Raw genomic sequence first — 21,671 nt, 5'->3', positions numbered from 1 at the left:
TTCTCTCCACCAACCACATGTCATCAGTGAGACACGGCACAAATATGTCTGCTGGGACATTCGCAGGAGTCAGGAATCACTTGACCCCCACATTGGGAATAACTGGAGTTTAAACTGCATCTTGGGCTTCTGGTGGCATTTTGGATTAGCGATGTGTGACTCAAAGCCCACATGTTTCAAGATGAAGGAAGCATCCCCGTGGATAGAAACCAGATGTCTCAGAACAGACTCAAATAATTTGGAGGGTCACCCAAGCTTTTCAAAATGGGTCATGCTGCCCTTGGGTGCTACCATTAGAGCCAGTGAGCATCAGAGGGCCCTGGGGGGCTCCGTGTAAACTTAAGGCAAAATACAAAGGAGCTGAAGCTGCGTTCTCCAGTGCATGGTAAAGCCCACTGGTTGCTTGGGAGCTGTAGCAGTAGGTCCAGGCTCTGGCGCAGCAGCATTGGAAGACTTGTCCAGCCACTTATGAGCTGTGTGTTGGTGAGCACCTTAGGGAGCCTCTCTGAGCCCGCCTTTTCTTCTGTGAAATGAATTCTGCAATTTATGTCTTAGAGGCAGGCTACTGTAGGGTTCAATGAGGTGACCCGGGTAAAGCACGCTATCAGTGTTCGTTAATGGTGGCAGCTTGCCATACCCTCCTTAGCTGAATGGACCCCTGGCTGAGCATTCCTGGCTGAGGAAAGGCTTGAACTGGTGCAAAAGGGCTCCCCATTGACTTACCCCGCTTGGAGTGGCACAGGTTATCAGGGAGCCTGCCTTGGTCGCTGTCTTCACTGCCTTCACCAGGTCCACAGGGGAAGAGTGCAGATGGATGTTGGTGATCACGCCTCCTGTGAGGTCCACCAGGGCATCCTCGAGGAAGCCATAGTGCAGATCGGAATAGGATCCAAGCAGCCTGGGAGGGAATGGGGGATGAACCATCGTGGTGCCTTTGGTGAGATGCTCTGGGAGGGGAGCTTGTGCACTGATCCTCTGCCTATTTCCCAGGTAAGGGGCTGCCTGGTCCACTCCTGATCATGGCCACCCACCTCCCCTTTGCCTGGATGGAGATTCTAGCACTGTCTGCAGCTCCAGGGGCTCCTACCATCCTCTGTACCTTCCTGCCCTGGTCCCCCAGGACTGCACAGTCCCATAAGTGGCAGCACTGACGAGAGGCTGGGAGCGCCTGTGCTGGAGGCACAGGTTGAACCCCACCTTTGCCACATATTTGGCTGCTTGACCTTGGGCACATTAATGAGCTTCATGGGGCTATGTTCCACATAGTGCCTGGCACGTGACCATCCCTTAATGAGTCCTGGATATTATTATGTTGAGTAACTCCTGCTTCCCATTCAGTTTAACAGCAGTGTGAAGTACTGACTGTGGGCGAGGGACTATGAGAGGCATATGTTTAAAAACCCCATTCCTGCCCTCTAAGAGCTCACAGCCATACCCTGATGCTGGCAGTGGACATTCGGAGCCACTGTTCTTACTCTGCAAACCCTGATCCAGAATTCCCATTCCCAGAGTCACCCACTCGCCCCCAGATCATTAGGGAGATCACTGGCTTAACTGAAGGTAACATAGGTAAGGATGAGTCTTATGTAACATACCCCAAAAGCTTAAAACCCTCACCCCCTTCTCCAAAGCATCTCTTCCTGCCACCCCACCTCCACCCCCACCCATGGCATTTCTGTTTCTGGGAGATGGGCAGGGCCAGACCCAAGAGGCCTAATGTTCCCCAGGAGAGAGGGTGGCCTGATCAGTCACAAAGGAACCTCTCATGCAGGGGCCGGACAGTTAGATTTGTTTTGAGAACTTCAGCTCCCATCCATGGGGCGAATTGGAAGCGTTCCATGGAATCTTGAAATTTAGGCAGGGCAAGCTCACAAAGGATATGGAACTGAGGTCAGATCAGGCAGGAGACCCTGGCATCAAAGCCACCCAGCAGGAGCCACACTCACTGCTGCCTCTGTTGCTTGGGCTTCTCGCCAGGGACCTACACGTTCCTGTCCCCGGTGAGCAGGCAGAGGCAGAGCCCTTCACAGGGTAGAAGGCAGTGGAGGAAGTCCTGGCTGCAGCTTTTGTTCTGGTAATGCAAAATCACACATGATCAGGGCCTGGGTCTATCCTGCTGCTCCCTCCAACTGGGTCTTCCACCCTGGACAAGACCCTTCCCCTCCCTGCCCTTGGCCTTTCATCTGGAAGCTGCAGGGTGGACTGGATCAGTCCTCAACATTCCTTTCTTACTGTTTCCACCTCTGACATTCTCTCTTCCTGGGGATCACACAGAATTCCAGTAGATTCACTTCAGCAAATGCGTATCGTATCAAGCAGTCACTATCAGCAGGACTCTGCCCCGGGCACGAATGCTTAGAAGGAATGGCTTAGAAAGTCTTTTATTAAAGAAAGCTGAGGATTCCCAGAACGAACGGGCATCTCTACAGGTGCCCCCATGTGACAGATTAATCTTGACTTGTTTTAAAACTGGTTCTAAACCTTATCCTCCTGCTCTCCCTCTCTCTGACCCAGGGTCTAGATTTTTCTCTCTGGAGCATTTCCTCAGTTAACTGTAGAGCCTTCTTTGGTGGTGAGCGTGCCTGGTTGGGGCTGAGCTCTGGACTCCCTTGCTGTCCCATGTGGGTTCTGGCTCCTGTTCCAGTTACCAGGGAGTGGCGGAGGGTGCTGGAAATTCACAAGGACTGGGGTTTGGGAACCCATTCCCCACCAGTGCTACCTCCTGCTCTTTGCAACAGCCCCTTTCTGGTGATACGCTCAGGGCGCCTTTCCTGGCTTCAAACAGGGCTGTGCTAAAGAACAGCACTCCAGAAAAGCCGCGGTGGGGTCTGGCCCCTCTGTCACTTCACTGTCTCACTGCCTGTGGGCCCCACCTGACGTCCTGCACCCACAGCATCCGGCAGTCACCTCGGAGTCACCCAAGACAACCAAAGGCACTCCCTGCCACTCACGGCTAGAGCCCTTTGGTGTCTTCTGAAGTCTTCTCTTACTACATGTCCACAATGCCCATGAAACCTGTCCCAGCAGCAGCTGGGTGTTTTGACAAGGAGCTATCTTTCTGCTTTCTAAACATGAGCTCACGGATCCTGCTGATGTTCAGGAACATGGCAACTATTTTTAGCCCCCTTTGCTGACAGGAAGTAGAAAGGAGAGAGAGAGAGAGAGAACTGTGTTCACCGCAGCCGCCACTATTCCTTGTCACCTGACCCAGGAATTCTGAGACAGCCTTGTCCCCATCCCTCTGCTTCAGCCTCATTTGGGGAAAATGTCTTTCTGCCCGGCAATCATATGAAAGAGGAAAGAATTCAGATAGAGCCAGAGAAGATGCTGAAATGCTGTAGAGATCCCATAAAGGATGGGAAGCAGCCTACCAGCTCTCGTCCCTCAATCTCCTCTCTATTTCATGACCTCTGGGGAAAACAAAACCCTAAATATGGTTTTCATTTGACTTGACCAATTAATTTCCAGACTCCCCAGCTACAAGGAGAATAGAAAGTTTAGAGTCTATGTGTTCACTGGGCTGTTGCCTGCACCCTTGGAGGGAAGAGGTCCTTCTCCATCTGGACAGATGGGCTCTCTACATTTGGGCTGTGGTCCTCATGTGCCAGACGCTGAGCTCCACAAGCAGCAAAAGACAAATCATTTTCCTGTAGGACTGACAGAGTCAGGGATGGTGGGAAGGCATGGGAAATAGTGACTAGGGAAAATCGTGCTCACCCCATTCTCATCTGCATGTGATCTTGGGCCAGTCATTTCACCTCGCTGAGCCTCAGTTTCCTCATCTTTCAAAGAAGGTGGGGTTTGATGCTCACAGACGTCCTCTCTGGCTCTGAAACCCTATAATTCTATGTGATTCACCCCTGCATTTTAGAGCTTCCTTTTTTGGATAGTGAGGGGTGGGGGACCTTTTAAACAGCTTTAATAGTTTGAGACATTTTATCCTCTGCTAGATTTCTTTAAGCAGTAGAATGCGGATGCCAGGTCCACGTTCCTATTTCTTTTCAAGCTGAATGATTGCTTGAGGTCATCTGTTAACGAAATGGGGTCAAAGTCATCATTTCCTTCTGCAAGATTTCTAATTCTCCCAGGGAACCACTGGTCTCCCCGTTTTTACATAAGGATAAAACGAGGCCCTGAAGAGATGAGGGCTGAATCCGTATTGAAAAGATAATGGCAGTGTTTTTGTAAGAAGCTTATAAGTGAATTAACCTCCCAAACATGTGGATTGGTTCAACAACCTTGGCTGTTATCTGGGCTTCATTCTCAAATGCTAATGAGCAGCTGTTTCTGACACTAGAAATGAATAAAAACTTTAGTTTTTCACAAGTTTTCCTCAAAAAGAAAGAATGCACAAAAAGAGGTCTTGAGGCACCTCACTGGACTGTGACTTCCAGAAGGACAGGGGTGGACTGTGGTGCTATCACCACCTCTAGGGTCCAGGACTGCACTCGGCAAGGCTGCAGAATGGACGGGGAAGATAAAGATGTCCCCTGGCCAGGTGAGTAAAGACCTGGCAGGCCCAGCTTAACTACGTGCACCTGCCATCTCATCACAAATGGAGACTCATCTCTGAAGAAGAGATGATCTTCAGAATTTTCTGGACCTATGATGCTCTCCACTCATTTTCTCCTCAAGGGCATAGTCCTCTCTGCTTTTATCTGCTAGCAGTGATCCCCAGCTCTGGCACTTCCCTTGCCCCTTCACGGTGCCTGCCTCACACACAGCCCCTTCTGAGGGCAAGTGTCCCCTCCCCAGATCCTGTCCCTTTGTAGCCACTTGACCCAGGTCATGGCTGATTGGGCCGATGGGGTCCTGACCCAGGCGTGACCAATAAGACTCCAACTCTCTGGATTGGAATGAGGTACTGGGCGGGGAATCGGGTAGAAAGCAGCAGAAGGTAAAGACAGAGGCACAAGGCCAGGTGGCCTGATGAGGAGTTCAGAGGAAGTGGGGGTCCTGAGAAATGTGGAGCGAGGAGGCAGCAGAGGAAGATGCATAGCAAAGACAGGTGACTGGGTGGGAGGAGGAGGAGCGGGCCAGCTACAGAGAGGAGCAGAGCAGAAGCCACAGCAGCTGCAGCCAAACCAACGCCAGAGCCTTGCTCCAGCCCCTGGGGACCAGCCCCATGAGAGTCCCTGCCCCTGGGCCTCTGCATACCTTCCTGTCCTATTTCCAGGTGTGCCACCTTCCCCCTTCATAATATCGTCACTGCAAGGTCTTGCTCTTTTTTCAAATTTGTTTCATTTCATTTCATGAAGTTTCTTTTTTCCTTCCTTCCTTCCTTCTTTCCTTCCTTCCTTCCTTCCTTCCTTCTTTCCTTCCTTCCTTTTATCTACATTCTTTTTCTCCTCCACCCCAAGACAAGCATTTCAGGATGTGGAATGTGCACCTTTTGTTTGTATGCGTTCTTGTGAAATGAGAATTGCTGGGCACAGAGTTTCCATTTCCATAAATAACTGTGCATGGGATTGCTCAGTGCCTCTTACCTCATTTGCAAAAGCTAGAAAGCTGGAGAATGCCAAGTGTTTGCCAGGATGTGGGGATCCAGGAACCCCCAAATAGCACAGGAGGGAGTGTGCACACAGGCAGCCTCTGAAGGACAACCTGACAATACTTATCTTGGCTTCACGCACGTCTCACACCCACTAAGGACACTTCTAGGGGGCCTCAAGGACCCTGCCTCTAAGGACTGTCCCAGTCACAGTGCACAGATGGGATCTGTGGCTTCTGACTGCTACATGGCTCTCCATGAAGGGTACCCACCCATTGTACCCACTGACCTCAGTGATGGACATTCCATACCACCCTTGTGGCAGTCAAGAACATCCTCAGATGTGTCCCCTTAGGGGCCCCCAGGAATGTCCCTATTGGGTGTGAGAAGTGTGTGTAGCCAAGCTAAGTATTGTCAGGTTGTCCTTCAGAAGGCTGCCTGGGTGCACACTCCCTCCCATGCTGTTGGAGGGTCCTGGATCCCCACATGCTGGCGAGCACTTGGCATTCTCCAGCTTTTGCAGTCTCATAGGAGGAGACGGATGTGTCATTACTCTTCGTGTTTCCATTGTATTGATTATGGAAAGTTTGAGTGTATCTTCATCACCTGTGTGGGTGTTTAGGACAGTGCCCTCTTCCTCACACACACACGTGCAACCCCCCCATCCACAGTCCTGCACACAACCACTTGAGTCAGTCTGAGAGCATCTGTCCCAGTGCCAAGCACAGTGCGTGGCATATGGTTAAATGCTCAATAAACATCTGCTGAATAAAAGCAACCCAAAGAATCTAAGTACAACATGTGAATTGGGATGTTTATAAGTTCTTAAGCTTGTCAGCACCTAAAGGCAGTTCCTAAGTTATGGTATTTTGACCATATGAGAATAAGCATGTCCTGCCCCACCCCCACACATAAATGCCACCTCGTAGCAGCCACACCGGGTGCCCAACTGCCTGGACCACCCCTGATGATGTCTTTATTTGAATCACTCCCATTGTTGGAGATGCCTCCTCCCACCTATCCCCTCTCCCCTTGCTGAAATCCTGCCCACCCTTTGAGGCCTCACTCAAATGCCACCACCTCCACACAGCCTCAGCCTGACTTTCTGTGAGTCAGAGAGTCAGAATTGTTCACTCCTCCGCGCTCTCATCGGACTTTGACCGTGATATTATAAAATATATTTCTTTGGGCCCTGATACCAGCCTTTCAATAATATCATTGTCAGTGCATATCTCTGTCCAGCCCCCACCCTGCCCACTCTTCACTATGTGCCTGTGGGACCCTCCTGATGGCCCCAACATGGACCTTTGCACGTGGTGATTGTTTACGGAGATGCCCAGCCAGGTGGCAAAGGCTGCAATGCTCCAACAGGGACTGTTTGCATTCCAGGTAGGCAGGACCAGCACTGAAACTCTGGGCTGATGGGTGGCAGGGTTGTACTTACTTGGCATAGGCCTTCTCCAGCAGGCAGGGCCAGAACTCTTGGTTTTGGTGGCGAGGACGCACAAAGAGGCATTTATCTCCCTGGACAGGTAGGCGGTCATCAATCACCACTTCCACCCACTGGCCACATTGCCAGAACTGGAAGAGAGCCAAGCATATGCTTTGACGGAGTTGAGGCAGAAGGGAGCTCCTGGGTCCCCCAACCTAAGCCAAAAGTTGCAACATGACCTCTACAATGCAATAATGAACTCTATTCCGAACAAAATCCCAGCCCAGGTTGCCAGGCAGGAGACAGGCATGTCATCTCAACCGGCAGATGGAGAAAATGAGTCACAGACCAACTTAGTCCAGGAAGATCTAGTCAGGGAAGAAGCAGACTTGGGTTCTAGCTTCACTTTGCTCCTCAGCGTTGCCTCTCTTTGGCAAGTCCTTTGTGAGCTTCAGCGACACAAGTGAAACTCTCCAGGTACTTCTTGTGCACAAAATGGCAATAGAGAAGCAATGCTACCAACAGAGGAGAGTGGCAGGGGCAGGGCTAGCATGAGAGAGGCAGAGCCCGCAGGAGCTGAGGGCTTGAAGGAAGAGGCAGGATTTAAGCACGTGGCAGGGAGACAGGGAAGGTATCCCAGACAGGAGGCACACTGTGGGCAAAGGCCTGGAGACAGATGACATGGATGGCTCAGGAGGACTGAGCAGTGACAGCCTCCCTCTGGCCCCCCTCTTCTTCCATCAAGCTGGCCCTGCCATTATAGCAGCAGAAAGGATACTGGCTGGCATTGCTACTGCTAAGAGCGCAGATGAACCAGATGTTCCTCTCCAAAACAGACTGTTTGAATCTTTAGCATTCAACTCTAAATAGTTCACCGGGGACGTGGCCAAATGAGGAAAATTCATAACAAATCCAGCTTTTTGGATTCTCTTTGCTGGCCTCCCCTGTGTAGGAGAAGCAGCAGGGCTTCCGGCTTCAGCCCTGAGCTTTGGCAAAGGCAAATTTCCACTGGGTGGACTCCATGGAAAGCTGGGTGGATGGGATCGCTCATCCACGTGGCCTTTTCCACATCTGGATGTCCCAGATGTCAGGCTGTTGCATCCAGCCGAGGATGCAATTTCAGAGCAGAGATGGAGATTGAGACAGATATGTCAGTGGAGACAAAGCAAAGATGTTTTAATAGTTGCTAATGAGCCAGTGCACTGTGGCGGGTTCTGCACAGCTGTGGACTTGTGTTCCTATTGCAGTGAGCAGTAAGATGTGTCGGCAGTGAGGTTGAGAGGCAACAGGGATGGTTTTAGGAGGGTGATTACAAAATGCATCCGAAGCACTGAGGGAAGCTAATCCCAGTCCCCAGAAGGGAGTACCAAAAGGACAATCTGGATTTTGTGCTTAATTGGGTGGCAGCATATAGTAGACAGCAGTCAGCTGGTGGAACTGTAGTTGAATGCTGGTCTTGCCTCTTATTACTTTAGCAACAGATGTTGAACAAGATAATTCTCTGGGACTCAGTTTTCTCATCTGTCAAATGGCAGTAAGAGTAGGAACTGCCTCATAGGTTGTGATTAGGATTAGATGAGATCACAAAAGGTGAGATTATGAAAACAAGATTGTAGTTATGAGAGTAGAGACTCTTTGTCAGTGGCCGTTTGGTTCAGCACATAGGACAATGCCTGGCACACAGTAGGACATTAAGAATGAGTAAGTCCCGGCTCGAATGAGCTTCTCTGGTTAGTTCATCTTAAAAATAACTCTTTGCCCTATCTTCCCACACCAGTAATGCTGACCAAACTTGCTCTCCCTATACAAAGGGGACATCAGATAATTTTGCCACTCTCAGAGAGGATGCAAAAGGCCTGACTGGTGGTCAAGAATGAGGCCACCATCTGCATTTCCTGGTTCATGCCTCTGGGTGGGGAGGGCTGGCATTTGGATCATATCTGTACCTTCCAAGAACAATGCTGGAGGCCATTTTGCCAACACCCAGTTGTCTGACAGGGAAACCAGAGTGTTTTAGGCAAAGCATCTGAGGTGACCTGGGCACTGGGTAACTTTTGGAAAGCAGTACCCAGGCTCGCAGCAATGAGAGGAAATCTACAGAGCTTAGTGCACTGCAGCCGCTTCTGGGGAACTGTGTGACTTTATTCACCACCCAAAAGGACAAAGTGAGTCCTGCCTGGGCGTTGAGTTGTCCTAACCACCTAAGTAGCTCCACCAATGCTGGCACCCTGGGACAAGCCCAGACACAGCTCAATCCTGGATCCTCTAGCTCACTCCCTGGTGTGGTCCTTGAACCAGCAGCAGTAGCATCACCTGCCTGACAGAAGACCTAATATGCAAATAGTTGAATATAAAGAGGCAAGAGCAGGATAAAGGAGGGGCCCAGAAATAACAGAGGGAAACTTAGTTGACTAGAAGGATATAGGTCTTCAGATTGAAAAATATCACTGAATTCCCAGACAAGATTAATTTTTAGCAGGTGTACATATAGATTTCTGAACTCCAAGGAGAGAGAGCATTTCTTTTTTTTTTTTTGAGACGGAGTCTCGCTCTGTTGCCAGGCTGGAGTGCAGTAGTGCAGTGGCATGATCTCGGCTCACCGCAACCTCTGACTCCCTGGTTCAAGGATTCTCCTGCTTCTGCCTCCCAAGTAGCTGGGATTACAGGCATGCGCCACCATGCCCAGTTAATTTTTGTATTTTTAGTAGAGATGGGGTTTCACCATGTTGGCCAGGATGGCCTCGATCTCCTGACCTCGTGATCTACCCACCTCAGCCTCCCAAAGTGCTGGGATTACAGGCATGAGCCACCGCGCCTGGCCAGCACTTCTTATAGACTCTCAGTTGGAAAGAACACATTGCATACAAAGTCAAAGTCCAGAGAATAGATTAACATGAGATTTTTCTTCTGCAGCATTGGAAGCTACAAGACAACGAAACAATGTTTACAGACTTTTCAGGAAAGGAAACGTGATCCAAGAATCCTAAACCTAACTGAAATATCATTTTTAAGTGAGAGCAAAGGAAAAACTCTCACATATTCTGAGGAAATCATTCAAGGAAATTCTATCTAATAAAGGTTTAATTAGAACAAAAATTTTAAGGAGAAATGAAGGGTGGGAGAAACAGTGGTAGGCAATGAGTTTTAAATATGCTTTTTATAAGAAACACACCTATAACAAAGTGAGCATGAAATTAATAATAAAGAGATGAACAAAAATATAACAGGGAAATGTGCATAACAGGAAGCCAAAGTGGCAATAGGAATATCAGGTAAAGAGGAATCCAAGGCCAGAGCATTAAATGCAACAAATAGGGATATTGTACAAATTTTGTTGCAATAAGAAAATAGCAAGATCGTAAACCTCTGGGCACCAAAGAACATAGCAGAAAAAGTGTAAAGCCAGAGCACCTGCAAGCATAAGAAGAATTCTCCAAACAATAACTATGGGAGGAACTTCTCCTCTTTATGATCTAATGAATCATAAAGCAGACAAAAAGTAAAGATGAAAGACGTAATGACAGATAACACAATTGCAAATCATAGAGCTTAATTCAGTATGTAAAACTTACAACCACTGGATAATATAGATTGTTCTTGTGTGTCCATGAGCCATTTATAAAAACTGCTGTGGGCTTGGCTAGAAATAAAGCTACTTTATTAATCTCCCCAAATGCAGAGAGTTATGAATTATATTCTCCGATTATAATAAAACAGAGACTCAGCAACTAAAAGATTATCCCTTGCAAAACTTAATCACTTGAAAATCAAATAAACTTTAAAGAAACAACCCCTATATGAAAAAAGATACAAAAACTAAAAATGTATTATCTTAAAAATTAATAAAAGTAAGACTTTTTATATCAAAACCTATGGATACACACCTCAGAGGAAAGTAAAAAGACTAAGAATATTAAGTGTGCAGTTTCAGAAAATCACAAAAACAATAAAATTAGGAGAAAGTATAAAGGAATTAATAAAGATAGGATTGAAATAATTAGTTATATAGTAAACAAAACCTCAAAAGAAAAAGAATAGAAAGACTAATGAAAATCAAAAGTTGATTTGTTAAAAAAAAAACAAACACAACACCCACACAACAGATCGATTGGATAAAGAAAAGCGGAATTAAGAAAAAAAGGAAAAGTTAAAAATACAGCACAGATTGAGAAAGTAGATTTAGTCACAGATTACAAGAGGTTAAATGAATTGTCAGAGATTCATATAAGCAACTCAGTGGCAATATATTTGAAAATACCGAAGAAACAGTTGATTTTTCTAGTCGAGTATAAATTTCAAGAATTAACTTCGGTAGAAATAAAAGACCTGTTGCATAGCTATTGAATACATTGGAAGAATTAAAGAAATCACATTTAAAAGGGAGGCAGGCCCAGGTAATTTCACTATTGTCTATTTTACTTTCAAAGAACAGTTAATCAATGATTAGCTCTCATTATTCTACTTACTTCAAATCAAGGTATGTAAAGCTCAATCAGTTTGTTTTAAAAAGCTAGCAGAACTTAAACATGATAAAAATAACATAAACTAGAAATCAATTTTATGCATGATATAGGTACAAAAATTCCAAGACAATTTTTAGCAACTTGAATGTACTGAAAGAAGAGTAAATCAAGGAAGCACATTACTGAAGTCAAGAGAAGGCAGGATTTGGCTCTTGTCACTCATTCAAAATTGTGAGGTTCTAGCTAATGTGACAAAGCAAAAGAGCAAAAGAAGTTCTGCAAATATTAAAAGGAGATACAAAATTATCTATTTGCAGATAATATTATTAGATAACTAAACCATTCCAGATTCTGTTAAAGAAAGAATTAAGAACTAATAAAAGAATTTGGTAAGGTGGCTAGATGCAGTTTAATATATGGTAAGTAGTAGCTTTTCTCTTTTTTAGCAGCACCAAGTTCAAAATGAGGGCAAAAAGACCTCATTTACATGAGCCACAAAATTATAAAATGTTTGAGAATGAATTTATCAAGAAAGATACACCACCAATATAAATATAACACTTTATTGAAGGACATAAAACTAGTTCTGAATAAATGGAAAGGTATCCCGTGTTTCTGGAAAGGAAAACTTAAAACAATAAAAATGTAATTTTTCTAAATTAATACATAAATGCTGCTGCATTCTGTATCACAGTGGCTTTTTTTTTTTAAAAATAGACAAAATAATTTTAAAATTCTCATGGAAGAATAAATGTGCAAGAATTATCAAGATATTTTTGAGAAAATGGTAATGAATAATGAAGGAGAACTTATCCTACCAGATGTTACCACTTCCTATAAAGCTACTGTAATCAAAATAGCATGATATGGCACAGGAATAGACAGAGACAAAAACTTGATGTTAGTTACAGGGTTCTCGATCAGTGACTCTTTTGCTAATCATTTCTGTCATTTCTTTTTATTTACACAAAAACATTTCAACTCTCATCTTCCCTGTGTGTTGTCAGATTATAAGCTTGAATCCTTTTTTTGAAGGTAGGGAGGGTAACTAACACAACTGTCACTTTCATCTCAGGCTTCCCGGCCATGAGAAAACTTAAGACTTTCACCTTCTCTGTACTCACAAAGAACCCCATCATATAATGAGTGCTGTAAGGGCACACGTACCCGGAAACGGAAAATGCCAGCATACTGGTGTGAAAAGCTTTGGACCATCAGGATCTTCTGCCTGTACTGTGGGTTCTGAGTCAAGGAGCCCAGTGCTGCCAGGAACCAGCAGTCAGCTGTGAGGGGAGAAAAGCCAGGAAAGGCTGATTGGACACACTTGGAAACCCTGTCCCATAATTTCAAAGGTCCTTACCACAAGAGGCTACACACTTCCTTCTAAATAATGCATTTTTTTTCCTCTGAGAGAGGAGAACCGGGGGAGGGAGTCACAGGGACTGGCTCCAAGCAAGATAAAGAAGGGGCAGTGGTGGTGGTGCTGTTCATGGAGTCTCGCTCTGTAGCCCAGGCTGGAGTGCAGTGACGCGCTCTGGGCTCACTGCAACCTCCGCCTCCCAGGTTCAAGCGATTCTCCTGCCACAGCCTCCACAGCTGCACCAAGCCCGGCTAATTTTTTTTATTTTTAGTGTAGACAGGGTTTCACCATGTTGGCCAGGCTGGTCTCAAACTCCTGATCTCAAGTGATCCACCCATCTCAGCCTCTCAAAGTGCTGGGATTACAGGTATGAGACAGCACGTACAGCCTCTGATTCTCTTTTTGCCAGAGGTGCTCAGTTACAGCAAATTTTGGCAATGATGCTGCGTACAATTGAGGAAAACTGATTCGCGTTTTTCTTTGCTGTTAGCTCAGCCTGTCCCTGTGCAGAAGTAGGGGGACGTTCTCTCCTTTTCCCCCTTGAGGGATGCATGGCCTCGAGTTTCTCCTTGGATGTCCTTGTAAGCCCTTTTGAGTCTCTCCTCCCCTCCCTGAGTCCTTTCTCCTTCACCCCTAACATGATCAATTGGTCTTTGAATGCCATTTCACACCAGACACTGGGTTCAGTACAGAAGCCACAAAGATGGCCTCAGAGAGGTCCTTTCTCCAGTTAGGTGAAACCCCAACAGGGGAACCCTTGGCTGGTGGCCAGGCAGGCTCTATTGACTTGGTCCAAGGCACGGTGATTTCACCAGGCGAAGTTCAAGTACAGGACCTATCATCGGCAAGCTGACATTTTGAAAGCTTAGAGTGTATTCTCAGAAGGGTTGTTGTTTTTGCTGTCTCCCAACTCCTATCCACTTTCCAGCCAGCTCTGCCCTTTCACTCCAAGGCTTCTCTTTCTGAGGTTTCTCTTGGCCACACCTGGAACAGCCCAGGTACCTCTTCTTAGGCAGCCCCTCCTGTTTCCCTGTCCATGCCCTCCAGCTCTCAGCAGCTCCTTTGCTCTGGGAATGTCTGGTGGGGTGGGAAGCAGTCAGAGAGTGCTGGATTCTTAACTCTGTTGCTAACTGAGTGTGTGACATTAAGCAAATTATTTTACCTCTTGCACTCTCCATTGTCACATATATAAAATGGGGTTGTTGCACACACAAGGTATCTTGCACGGTCATTGCAGAAACTCAGTGTATGTTTGCTTTCATTTTTCCTGTCTCCTTTTCCCCTGCTCATTGCAGGCTGCAGGACTGGGCGTGAGCAGTTTGTCCACGGCAGCACCAAGGGAACTGGACTTTCTCCCTCAGAAGTGGGGCAGGACTCTGTGGGTAAGCACCACCCTCCACCACTTCCTATCCAGGGCATGGAGGGAAGATGTTGCACTCTTACCTGCGCCTCCTTGTTGGATGTCAAATCTGCTTATATCATCAAGGATGAAGTGAGGAGGACCCCCTGGTAGATCCTTTAGGAAAGAGGGAGAAAAGCTATGAACATCGTTTATTCCTTTGTATCCCAAAGTGACATCATTCACTTTGTCTTTCAAGGGTTGAGGTTAATTCTTAAATAGGTGCTTAAAATCCGAGTTAGGAAAGTTCACCACGTTCTTCAGCCTTTATTGCTACCAGGAAGGCAGCAGGTGTCACGGAGTGTAAATGTAACTGACAAGACAGGCCATAAACGCATTAGCATACTACATGGAGAGAGAACATAAATAAGGACTTGGAGTCCTTGGATCAAACAGCCATTCCATCTCGACAAGGCAGTGTTTTATTAAGAGGTTGTAAATAAACCATCAAAAATGAATAGAATACATTTATTAGAGGAGAGGTTTATAAACATAATAAAGTACTATAACTTTCATAATAAAGCTTTTGTTGTGAAATGGTATATCTCAGAAATTAGCATAGGTATTTTGGACTACAGGTTTAAGTCTAGCCGTGTGCTATAAGGGATACAAGGTACACATGACTCAGCTCTTTGCCCACTCCCTGGGTAACTCACAGACTGGGTCTGGAAGACCGCAGTCCCCTTGTGTGAGGAGCTGGTACTCAGTGCCCGGTCCTTCCTTAACTTCTAACACACATAGTGCCTGCCAGCCAGAGACAGTGGTTATGGAGGATTCCGCCAGTGCTGCCACATCTGGGAAGAATATGAAGAACTGTCAGCAGGCACCAAAATTGTGAGAGTTCCCAAAGGGGATCCCCAGGCACTTTGGGAGAACACCAGGCCACAGGTCTGGCTTCTGCCCCAGCACCAGCCAGCCCTCTAGACTTGGCCAGGATGACCTGGGCCTCCTCTCTGTGCAGCTCTTCCTGGATTTGCATAATTTGGTAATTGGTCCTTATATCATTTCTTTTCACATTGACCAATAAGTCTGCAGAGAGCAGGCCCGCAAACTGGAATTGGATTCATTTGCTCAGTAGCCATTCATATACAGAGTCACGTGCCTTGTAGAACCTGCCAGCTCTTCATAAACTGCCCAGGTTTCCTGGAAGAGATGCACACTAAGGGGAAAATGAAGGTGTGCCCGCCTGCAAACACAGGGTCCTGGCTGTGGGGATCATTTTACCAAACTCCTCCTGCTGCTTTCTCTACAACTAACTGACCCCGTCACATGCCGGGAGGGGAACTCTCAGGCCCAGGCCCTCCCGGGTGAGGGGGACCCTGGGGTGGCACCAGGTCCGACCCTCTGCCAGAGCCATCGTGGGCAGAACTTTGGCATTTCCCCCAACGCAAGAAAGAGGGAAGGACGTCCGGAGGGCCTTTAGCTGCATGCAGAGCTCCAAGTACAGCCAGTTTTAAAATGGTGTAGGGCATTTCAGTAGCCTTTACTTGTCTCCTCTCTCTACTGGAAAAGGGGACTTAGGGTCTCAAAGGAGGCCTGCTGTCAAAGATCCTCCACTCATGAGAAGTAAAGAAGAGATGGAGGCTGTGGCATTTTCAGACCAGGAACAAAGATGGCTTTGCTCCATTTTCTTGATCTTGGCCACAGCTCTTCTTCACTGTGGTCCTGCTAGCTCCCCTCCAGGTATCCCCAGGGCAGGGGAAGGTGTGCTTGGAAAGCCCATTCAGACAGACCTGTTGTGGAATCCTACTCTAACATTTCTCCCTGGGTGACCTTGAGACCATGAACAATTCCCATTACTTTGCTGTGCCTCAGTTTCCTCATGTGTAAAATGGGAACAATAATACAAAATGTAAGGACAGTTGAGAGAATCTAATGACGATGCAATCAAGGCAATGGCTGTCATTCATCAAACCCTTGCTGAGGGCGGGTACCTTGCTCCTGGGTTCTCTCTGGTAGGCTCCCAACAGCCTTGTAAAGCTGGACCAGTCCTTACATTTACAAATGAGGAAGGATGTGAAATACTTAGCGCAGTGTCTGACATAGTACATGTTCAAAAAATATTGATCCCCCTCTTTTGAAATATTTGCAAAATTAAAAAGGCTATACTCAGACAAACCCATAGCCTCAGATGCATTCATTATTAAACAAGATAGAATAAAAACATGAATTTAGCAGTCAATTCATAGATCTTAGAAAGAAAAAGACAAAAAGAGCCTCACAAAAATAGGAGGAAGAACTGAAAAGAACAATTAGTGAATTATATACCAGAAAAACAGCAAGATTAATAAATAAATTGTTCTATTATTTGCCATTGAAAGTAATGGCCAATAATGGTTTTTGTCATTACTTTAAATGGCAAAAACCACAATTACTTTTGCACCAACCTAATATTTGGGGGAGGGTTACATAGACCCAACCTTTGGCAAATATGGTAGAGAAACCCAAATAAAAGTAGAATTAAAAATTGGGCTTTAGAAATATAAAATCATGATGTAGAATTCTATGCCAATCAATTAAAAAATCTGATGATTTTTTGACAAAAATTAACTTGGCTAACATTGACTCATGTTAGTAAATAAGCTGAAAAGACTAACAGCCTTGGAATAGTATTTTAAAGTTACCAAAGAGTATCACCCGAATGCGCTGTAAAGGCTTACAGGTACATGCAATTTTTCCTCTGAGTTCCCTCAAACTTTCAGAGAATAGACAATTCCAGTGTCATTGACAGTTTCAGTGTAAAAATAAAAATTAAAAAAGAATCCTGCCACCATTTAAGAAGCCAGCATAGCCTTGATGCCCAATCTGAGAGAAAACACACAGACATACCAGACTTATTTTGGATAATTTGTTATCATCGTGTAGTATTTGCTGTAGAAATGCAGAATGCAAGGATGGTTTCACATCAGACATCTAATAATATGAAGTAGCACTTACATGGGCCAAAGGGAGAAAAATTTGTATCCTTTCAATAAATGCTATGAAGGCATTTGATAAACATACAACAACTTTTTATGATTTACTACAACAATAAAAGTTAAAAACAAAAATTTTAGCTAATTAGGAACAAAAAGATATTTTAATGTGATGAAAATTCAATGGTGATGATTTCAAACCACAAATCAATAGTCAACTTCAAGTTTATGGGAAAACATAGGAGTCATTTTCATCAAAGGTGGGCTCAAAAGCAGCTTCTATGTCTCCTGTCCTCTAACCTGCTTGTTCCTTCCGGACTCTGGACTTTAGAGCTGTGACCAATAATCGAAAAAGAGAGATGGTAGGAAGGGATGGAAATGATACCCAGGAGCGTTTTAGTCTGCCAGGCTGACTTCCTGAGATGAGGCCCATTAAGGAAACAGGTAAAGATGGCTGGGAAAATGTGAATGTGCTGACTCTGGGAAGGCCACCTGTTACCAGATGGGCCAGGCACATCAGGGCAGTGAAGCCAGTGTGATGAGAACCTGGATTAGATTCAGGCTGAACTGCCAGCAATGGGCAGTCTCCAGCCGACTGTGAATCACCCAGCAGCTTCACAGACAGGGAGACTGCTGTGTCCCACTTCCCACTACTTTGATTTCACAGGTCATTCAGAGATAGTGTTCAAGATTCACATAGCTTCTCAGGGGATTCTGAGACCCAGCCAGGGCCAGGGAGCAGCTTCAGAGAAGTTGAGCGATTTGTTCCAGGTCACACAAGAAACAGGCTCTGAATCAGGTGTCTGCCTCCATAGTGTCTTCTTCTTCACTCTGACCACACCAGCAGGCAGCATCTTCTCAACTTTATGTTTTCAGATCCTGTGAGATGGACTTGGCCTTTGAGGGCTCTGAAACATTATTAGTGCAGAAGGAAGTTGGGAGGGTTAATTTTATATACCATCCTAACTGCATCACGGAGCGCCCAGATACTTGGCTAAACATTACTTCTGGGCATGTCCATGAGGGTGCTTCCACATGACTTTAACATTTGAGTTGGGGGATTTAGCAAAGCAGATTCCCTTCCCAGGGTGGGTGGGCACCATCCAGTCTATTCAGGGCCTAAACAGAACAAAAGATAAACGGAGAATTTGCCCTTTCTCTGCCTGACTCCTTGAGCTGAGACACTGGTCTTTTCCTGTCCTTGGACAGGGAATTACATCATCCATTCTCTGGTTCTCTGGCCTCCCACTCAGATTTAACTACATCAGTGGCTTTCCTGGGTCTCCAGATTGCAGGTGGCATATTGTGGGACTTCTCAGCCTCTATAAGCATGTGAGCCAATCCCTCCTAGTAAATCTCTCATCATAAATATATCAATAGGATATCTATTAGGATATACATCAATATGTTAATGAGATATATACTAGGATATATGTATATAAGATATATTGATATATTTGCTAGCAATAAATATGTCAACAGGATATATATTAATGATTCTTTTTCTCTGGAGAACCCTGAATAATACAGAAGCCAACAGCAATAGTCAAGCTAAGTAATCTTAGGAACTTAATTCTGGATTGTGGAGACCTTTCTCCAGGCAAAGCTTGGGGGTAATCTGTGTTATATTAGGTATGTCAGAGCTCTTGTAATGCAAGGGCTCCTGGCATCTTAGAAAATACGCTCTCTGATGTGATCTCAAGCCAGCTGCTCTACCCTAATCGTCTCCAGAGGTAGACGGAGAAATATGCCAAGAAATAATGTCTTCCATGTGACAGCACTCGGCATATTTCTGCATTCTCTCTAAAGACTTCCACACCCTCACATGGCATGCTGCTCTTGGATAAGAGAGCCCTGTGTTTAGCATCTTAGTATTCAGCCCTTTCACATGGTGGCCAGAGTTCAGTCTGGGACAGGTGTCAGCGTCACTCCCTTTTCTATTTTTGCTAGAGGACTTTGATTTATTGGCATCAAAGTTCTCTGGTTGAATGACACTTGGCTGTTTGCAGGGTCACTTTCTGCCATTTTTTGTTACCTATTGCCTTATGGAACGTTTTCATAACCTAACCTGCACTTACAACTTGACCTTGTTAACCTCTTCCTTTCCTGAAGAGCACATTTTGGTCGCAAGGTGAGCCGTTTCTAGTGAATGATCCTTTCAGAAACTGATCTGGCTGTATGGAAGGAAGGTGTCACTGGGACAGGCAGTGCCTCCCTCTAGGATGGCCACAGGCGGGAAGCCACAACGGGGCTGTGCTGAGCTTCGAACACCTGTTAAGTAACGTGCTTGGGGCACACAGCCCATTTTTCAGTTGAGAAGTAAAACGTGTTTTACTATAAAATGGGTACAAAAATGAAATTTCAGTTTATCTGACAACACTGGTGATTTTTGTGAAGCTCTACTGTCTACCATCGTGTACTGTCCAATATGGTAGCCACAAGCCATATGTGGATACTTACATTTAAATTAATTTAAATTCAATAAAAGTTAAACCTTTAATCCCTCAGTTGCATCAGTCACATTTCAAGTGCTCAATAGCCACACGTGACTAGTGGCTACTGTATTGAACAGTGCGGGAAGAACATTTCCATCATCACAGAATGTTCTATTGGATGGTGCTGATCTATTTAATGAGGATGATAGTATTATCTACCTCACAGGACTGTGAGGGTAATTAAATGAAATATTGCATGTAAAGTGCTTAGCATAATACTTCACACATGTGCATGCTTGATAAACTATCCATGAAATAAAAATTCTCCTAAAAGGGGTCCACTCTAAGTACTAAATTTAGCTCAGGGAAATATCACATAGATACCTCACGTGTAAGTATAATCCTTAGCACTGTCCCTTGCTGAGACCAGGTTTGTAGGAAGCATTGAGGCTGATGAGGAGTCGGGTCCTCTCAGTGCCATTTGCACAGGGCACCATCATGGGCTGTTGCAGAGCCTGGCTGGGGGAGGGGGAGGGCTTGGGAACAGAATAAAGCAGGATGTGAACGGCGCTTCCTTCTACTTCAGAAAAAGTTTCAGCAGCAAAATGGTTTAGGTTATTGGGTTAATTGTTAGAGGAAGGAAGGACAAGAGCCAGAGGAAGGAAAGGGTAGGTAAGATGGCAGGGAGGAGAAAGAAAGAAAGATACACGACACAAAACTTTTCTGCACCAGGCATAGAAAGCTAAGCCTGGTTCTCATGCCCCTGACTCCTGGGCTAGTGTTGAACCTGCCAAGCTGGGATGAATACTCAAAACAGAATGATGTCCCTTGTGGTTTACCAGTTGCCTACAGGAGGAGCTTTCTCATTGTCAGGAAAAACTTAGAATGTGGAGATGGCCTAAAACACCTTGGTGCTACCTCAGCCATTATATAGTTGAAGTTTAAGGTCCACTGGTCAGACCTCTGGACAGGCACTCAGCAAGCTATAGCTTGGGAGTCAACTTTCTAAAAATAGTGATAGAAAGCAGAACATGAGGCCGGGCGTGGTGTCTCATGCCTGTAATCCCAGCACTTTGGGAGGCTGAGGTGGGTGGATCACTCGAGGTCAGGAGTTTGAGACCAGCCTGACCAACATGGTAAAACCCTGTCTCTACTAAAATACAAAAATCAGCCGGGCATGGTGGCGGGCGCCTGTAATCCCGGCTACTCAGGAGGCTGAGGCAGGAGAATCGCTTGAACCCAGGAGGTGGAGGTTGCAGTGAGCTGAGATTGTGCCACTGCACTCTAGCCTGGGCAACAGAACAAGACTCCATCTCAAAAAAAAGAAAAAAAAAAAAAGCAGAACATGAGAAGAAAGGCATTTTCTACACTCCCTGCCAACCTTCTTTCAGCCCCTGACCCACATTTTTCCCTGAAAGAGTTTTCTTAAACTGGCCAAGGACTGAAGCTGAGATGGCTGGACTGTGAAAACTCAAGAATCCCAGGGAATAGGCCCTGAGGCTGCTACCTTATGACTTTTCCCAAATTAATCACAGTAACAAAAACTAGTGTTTACTTAGTGTTTAGACTGTGCTAGACACTATTCTAAGTATTGTACTCATTTAGTACTTAAAGTAATCATATATGGTACAGGTGCCATTTTTATCCCTAAAAAGGGAAAAAAGGGCAGAACATAGATCAACTTTAGAGAGGGATTGATTCCTGTTTTACTCACATGAGGTAGAAGATTCTACTAGTGCACAAAACATTACTAGTGACAGGCAGGAGCCCAGAATAGGACATAAGCTTATGATGAGGCCTTACAAGGGCCATGTAACATGGTGTTAGGAGCTCAGGTCTTGGAACCAGACTCCTGGGTTCAAATTCCAGCTCTAGTACCATCTAACTATATGACTTTGGGCAGAGGTCCCCCTACTCTCTGATTCTGCTTCTCAGCTGCAAAATGAGGCTCATAACAGTACCTTATCATAGAGTTACTGTGAAGATCGATGAGTCAAAGCTCCTAAAGCCAGGCCTGCCATATGGTCAACACTCTGTGGGTGTGGCCATTACTACTAGGATTGAGCCAGGCTGGTGTGGCTCCTCTTCCAGTGCTCTCTGCAGTCACAGCTGTACACTGTGGGTCAAGGACATCACAGTGTCGAAGGGGTGAGTACATTGGCTTTTTCCTTTACTG

At 45.6% G+C, this 21,671-nt stretch overlaps 1 protein-coding gene across 1 annotated transcript in view; it reads right to left on the bottom strand.

Moving 5' to 3' along the window:
• CAPN13 (calpain 13) overlaps positions 1–21,671 on the bottom strand; it is an 84,783-nt gene that overhangs the window by 40,620 nt on the left and 22,492 nt on the right. The window contains exons 3-6 of the mRNA XM_008952518.3: positions 14,190–14,262; positions 12,554–12,669; positions 6,936–7,072; positions 724–898 (exon numbers count right to left, since the gene is read on the bottom strand). Of these exons, the coding sequence (XP_008950766.3) occupies positions 724–898; positions 6,936–7,072; positions 12,554–12,669; positions 14,190–14,262 (501 nt within the window). The remainder of the gene's footprint in view (positions 1–723; positions 899–6,935; positions 7,073–12,553; positions 12,670–14,189; positions 14,263–21,671) is intronic.

This window comes from Pan paniscus, chromosome 12 (genome assembly GCF_029289425.2).
Source record: "Pan paniscus chromosome 12, NHGRI_mPanPan1-v2.0_pri, whole genome shotgun sequence".
NCBI classification, from domain to species: Eukaryota; Metazoa; Chordata; class Mammalia; order Primates; family Hominidae; genus Pan; species Pan paniscus.
The sequence above is the reverse complement of the archived record's forward strand: the minus strand, read 5'-3'. Positions and strand labels throughout refer to the sequence as shown.